The 6025-nt window shown below is 37.0% G+C and overlaps 1 protein-coding gene across 1 annotated transcript; it reads right to left on the reverse strand.

The window, feature by feature from the left end:
• Positions 1 to 2153: 2153 nt before the first annotated feature.
• On the reverse strand, positions 2154 to 4744 carry pigv (phosphatidylinositol glycan anchor biosynthesis, class V). Its single transcript, XM_073847685.1, has 3 exons — positions 4405 to 4744; positions 2741 to 3886; positions 2154 to 2626 (listed from the first exon to the last, which is right to left on the reverse strand). The coding sequence occupies exons 1-3, from the start codon at positions 4492 to 4494 to the stop codon at positions 2327 to 2329; spliced, it is 1536 nt and encodes a 511-aa protein (XP_073703786.1). The 5' UTR covers positions 4495 to 4744; the 3' UTR covers positions 2154 to 2326.
• Positions 4745 to 6025: the final 1281 nt, after the last annotated feature.

A 6025-nucleotide genomic window follows, 5' to 3' on the forward strand; every position in this document is an offset into this window, starting at 1 on the left:
GGTCCTTGCCAAAAAAAAATATTAATTTTTATTATTATTATTATTATTAATATTTATATTATTTATATTACTAAACCTTATAAACAGGAACTTAAACAACACTCGCACTCTTTTTGCTACCGTTGAGAGACTAACAAACCCCCCTAGTCAGATCCCTAGTGAACTGCTCTCCGACAGCAAGTGCGATGAGTTTGCTTCCTTCTTTTCTGAGAAGATCAATAATATCAGAAAGACAATTAGCACACCCTCAAGTTATGCAGAGGTCAGACAGATTCGACCGCAATTTCAAAAAGAAGTCACTATGTCTACTTTTGAAGCAATCGATAGCAACATTTTGGAAGAAACAGTACAGCACCTCAAATCGTCAACTTGCCACTTTGACACACTTCCCACATCTTTTTTCAAAAGTGTGCTAAACTGTTTAGAAGCAGATCTCTTAGAAGTGGTGAACACCTCACTTCTTTCTGGGACTTTTCCAAACTCCCTGAAAACTGCAGTTGTTAAGCCCCTTTTGAAAAAGAGAAATCTTGATAACACCATATTGAGCAACTATAGACCAATATCAAATCTTCCTTTTATAGGTAAGATTATTGAAAAGGTTGTTTTCAATCAGCTGAATCACTACTTAAACTCAAATGGATACCTGGACCATTTCCAATCTGGCTTCAGACAACATCATAGCACAGAGACAGCGCTCATAAAGATAATAAATGATATTCGCCTAAATTCAGATTCTGGCAAAATATCAGTGCTGGTATTACTAGATCTCAGTGCTGCGTTCGACACTGTCGATCATAACATTCTTTTAGATAGACTGGAAAACTGGGTCGGGCTTTCTGGGACGGTTCTCAAATGGTTCAGGTCATACTTAGAAGGGAGAAGCTATTATGTGAGTATAGGAGAACATAAGTCTAAGTGGACGTCCATGACATGCGGAGTCCCACAAGGCTCAATTCTAGCGCCTCTGTTGTTCAGCCTGTATATGCTCCCACTAAGTCAAATAATGAGAAAGAACCAAATAGCATATCACAGCTATGCAGATGATACCCAGATTTACCTAGCCTTATCGCCAAATGACTACAGCCCCATTGACTCTCTCTGCCAATGCATTGATGAAATTAACAGTTGGATGTGCCAAAACTTTTTACAGTTAAACAAGGAGAAAACAGAAGTCATTGCATTTGGAAACAAAGATGAAGTTCATAAGGTAAATGCGTACCTTGACGCTAGGGGTCAAAAAACAAAAAATCAAGTCAAGAATCTGGGTGTGATTCTGGAGTCAGACCTCAGTTTCAGTAGCCATGTCAAAGCAGTAACTAAATCAGCATACTATCATCTTAAAAACATTGCAAGAATTAGATGTTTTGTTTCCCGTCAAGATTTGGAGAAACTTGTTCATGCCTTTATCACCAGCAGGGTGGACTATTGTAATGGTCTCCTCACCGGCCTTCCCAAGAAGACCATTAGACAGCTGCAGCTCATACAGAACGCTGCTGCCAGGATTCTGACTAGAACCAAAAAATCAGAGCATATTACACCAGTCCTTAGGTCCCTACACTGGCTTCCAGTTATGTTTAGGATAGATTTTAAAGTACTTTTACTTGTTTATAAAGCACTCAATGGCCTAGGACCTACATACATTGCAGATATGCTCACTGTATACAAACCTAACAGACAACTCTGATCACTAGGATCGAGTCAGTTAGTAATATCAAGGGTTCACACAAAACAAGGGGAATCTGCTTTTAGCCATTATGCCGCCCGCAGTTGGAATCAGCTTCCAGAAGAGATCAGATGTGCTAATACATTAGTCACATTTAAATGCAGACTCAAAACTCATCTGTTCAGTTGTGCATTTATTGAATGAGCACTGTGCTACGTCCGAACAGATTGCATTATTTTATGTATAATCATTTCTGTATTAATTAATTTGAAATCATTTTCTTTTTTAAATCATCTTAAATGTTCTTAATTTTGTTTTTATTGTTGTGATTATTATTTTAAATTTTTATGATTTTTATGCTATTGTGATTTTAATTCCTTTTTATGTACAGCACTTTGAATTACCATTGTGTATGAAATGTGCTATATAAATAAACTTGCCTTGCCTTGCCTTGCCTTACTAACAAAAAAGACTCCAAACTTTCGAACAGTAGTTTGAGACATGTTTTACATGTTCCAACAATGACATTTATTTAATACTAACTTAATACAAAAAAAATACCAGAAACCATCTTAGAATAAGAAAATAAATTAATTACAACAATATTTGTCAAACAGCATATTATTACACATCGGGAATGTTACGAAGACTGAAGTTATTTTTTTAAGTCCAGGGAAGGAAATTACAGTGCAGAGCCAGACCTAAAAACCAGTATGATATGAAATACCCCAGGATGCATTGTGTATAAATGGAGCAAGTCTTCCAGTGCATTAAGAGGTAAACAACTTGATTATTTCTCCACATCCCTGCAAAACTTAAACCAGGTTTGTGATCCTTTTGCCATTTTATTTGGTCCGGTCTAATGTTCTTTTCATTTTGTATTAAAGGTTCATACTGAAAAAGCAGGTGGGCACTGATCCAGTAGAGAACAGGAGAGGAGGAAGCAAGAAAGCGTGTCAACACCTGAGAGGAAATAATACATAAAAAAAGGCATGTTAAACATATATACCACACGGCACAAGATAATGATTAATTTTTAAGACTATTTTTTATGATTTTTTTATGATTAATTTTTACCTGTACATGCATGCAGAATATTCCAAACAGAAGGAGGACGGAACTGTGCACGATGTAAACAAACACTCTTGGGTTACAGAAACCATGCATTTTTCTGTCCTTTCCTTTGTCTCCCAAACCCAAATACACACAAAACACTGGGTTAGCTTTTACATACATATATGAGGCTATGAATCCCAGAGTTGCAACAGGCAGTGCTAAAATAAAGTTGGGTATCTGCTTCCACTGAAAGTATCGCAAGAAGCCAACATCCCAATAAACATCCTGTATATACGAGTACAAAACTGGAATTTGCCATTGGCACCAACTTGGTGTTGGAGATGCTGCATCAGCCACACGGTATCCTTTGTCCCGGGCCAAATTAACCAGCACAGGAGGAATTTGAGTAGCAATCGGATGACAAAATGTTTGGTAGCCATAAAACTGAAACAAACAAAAAGGCAGCGCCACGAGAGCTGCATAAAATGCTCCTGTGAGAACAAAACGAATGAGTTCCCAGACATAGTGATGATACTGAATGCCCCCTGCTCCTTTGCCAAGAGCCTGTGCACGGGCAAAACCCCACTGCAAAGTGAGATACAGCAAAAATCCAACATTCACAACTCCATTGGCACGAGCGCCAGTAGCAAACCCGAACAGAAGACAAGCTCCAAGTGTGAATCTCCTCTCTAGTAGCCAGAGGCCTGCAAAGGTAAGCGTTGCAAAGAGAGTCTCTGAATAGCCTGCTACCATAAAAACATTAGCTGGTGTTAGACAGTACATTAAGACTGAAACAAGAGCAAGTTTTCTGTCTTGAAGCACCAAACGACTCAGTTTGTATAGTGCCACGGCACTTAAAACAAAGAGAATGCTATTCCCTATAGCCACAGCTAAAAGTAATCGGCCATGCAGTGTGATAAATCCACGCAAGGGCCACAGAACTGTGGCTGTGAGAAATCGCAGGATGAGGGGAAACAGAGGAAAGAATGCGCAGTTGTGTTCATACAAATAGCCATGCTCTGCAATGAAGAGGAAATGCTCTGCATCCCAGTGACAAAGGCCAGCAAATAGTGTTTCGATGATGGGGTCTAGCAGGAGAGGGGTCTCTGTTCGTGGAGGGCTGAAAGCATCTGGCACATGGTCGGGAATCACTGCATTCAGTACAGCCTGCACAAAACAATTTGTAAAGTAGGTGTCACTCTAATGTCAATTTCAATAAAGCCAGTACTGATTTCATGGAGTTCTACGTGTTTATAGTAAGTATTTTAGGCAGACGTCAAGATACAATGCACAAATGTGACCCAGGAACACAAAACCAGTCTTAAGTAGCATGGGTATATTTGTAGCAATAGCCAAAAATACATTGTATGGGTCAAAATGATCGATTTTTCTTTTAATGCCAAAAATCATTCGGATATTAAAATAAATATGTTCCATGCAGATATTTTGTAAATTTCTTGCCGTAAATTTATAAAAACATAATTTTTGATTTGTAATATGCATGGCTATAAACTTCTTTTGAACAACTTTAAAGGCGATTTCATCCATATTCTAGATTTTCAAATAGTTGTATCTCGGCTAAATATTGTCCTATTCTAACAAACCATACATCCCTTGAGACTAGTTTTGTGGTCCAGGGTCACAAATGCATAATTTCAGGCTATTTTGTTATGTCAGTTGCTTACCTGTAGAAAAAGGGAAAACAGTCGTGTGAATGTCGCAAACCGTACAACTGTCCACACGTCTTCATTTATACAAGTGTTTGAAGGCGACATATTTAACAGAAAATTTCACGAACGAAAATAATAGTAGAAAATGTCCCTTTAAGAAAATAGTAATCATAGTAATCTCAGTATATTAGCAGATACGATAGTGGAGGCATTATTAAAACAAAAACAAGCCAAAGGGCAATATGCTTTCTTGGATTTTGTAACGACTGCAAAATCCCTCATCCGCAAAGGAATTTATATTTACGTTTTTTCCAATTCATCGTGTTAAGCCACTGAATGGAACGACAGCGGTAGCAACATGCACTTACTTCCGGCATGTAGTCTCACAAATGTCAAAATAAAAGTCCCAATATCTCAACTGGTATTACCGAACTCCTGTATATAGACTTGTTATATTCTGGCCTTGACAAGTGAACACCACTCAAAACAGTTAGGTAATCAATTATTTCGAATTTATAAATGCAGAAAATATTTCTATTTTGCTTCAGTTTTATTATCTCAGGAAACAAATAATTTAATTAATCAGTTTTCACAGTCTTTATATATTTTAAAATAGATATAGCTTTTTTTTTTTTAATTGAGATATTTTTAGCGGACAAATATCTTTGAGCACTAGTATAAGAGTAATATTAAATCTTACAAAATTAATTAACTTGTAGCATGCAAAGACAGCATTTTTAAAAATGTAAACATTCTGATTTAACTTTGTATTAATAATTATGTAAATCTAAAAAGAGGCCTATCATTTGTTTTTTTGTTTGTTTGTTTTTTGAATCATCTAAAATGAAAATAATCACAAACATCTTACCAAGATTTAATGTACATTTATTCTTACCACGTGGAACATATAGTATAAAGATTTCATAGTGAATAAATGATATTCATTGAGCCAAAAAGGGAAAAAAAAACAAGGAATTTACATTAAGCTACATAGTCTGAAATACAAATATGCAGAATTCATATCACTGGAGAAAAAAATATCTCAACTGTGTTTCTTCATCTAGAGTTATTATTTTGTTGTACCAGGAGATGAAATTAAAATCTTTCAGTTGTTTGCTGCACTATGGAGGAACCGTGGAGGCCAAAACATGGTTCAGTTTATATACCTAGGTCTTTTGATGCAATTAACCCAACTTGAGTGTCCGCTCTCGTTCTCGATAGATAAAAAGGGATAAGAAGCAAGAGTGTGTGAAAGAGAGGGAGAGAAAGAGAGAGAAAAGGAGGTGAAAATGTACAACATCTTATATACAGTACAGCCTCGGCTGCATCGTAAGTTGAAAACCAGTCCTAGGAGGTGATTTCTTTATAGGGGTCAATTCATACAATCAAGGGTTAAAGAGAAGAGGTCAGGGTGTTGTACGTCCTTGATACTTTGGGGGGGGTATTCTCCTCACCAGCATACTAATGGTTTAAAAACGGTTTAAAAACGAAGCCGACTGAGCCAACATTTTTCCCATGTGGAACAGTGCAGTACGTTTGCAGTATGTTTACAGTTGTGGAGTACTGTACAGAAAATGACAACTCATTTCTGCTGTACACGCATCCAGAAAGGTTGACCGTGTAGCATCAAAATACA

This window comes from Garra rufa, chromosome 9, assembly GCF_049309525.1.
Source record: "Garra rufa chromosome 9, GarRuf1.0, whole genome shotgun sequence".
Taxonomy (NCBI): Eukaryota; Metazoa; Chordata; class Actinopteri; order Cypriniformes; family Cyprinidae; genus Garra; species Garra rufa.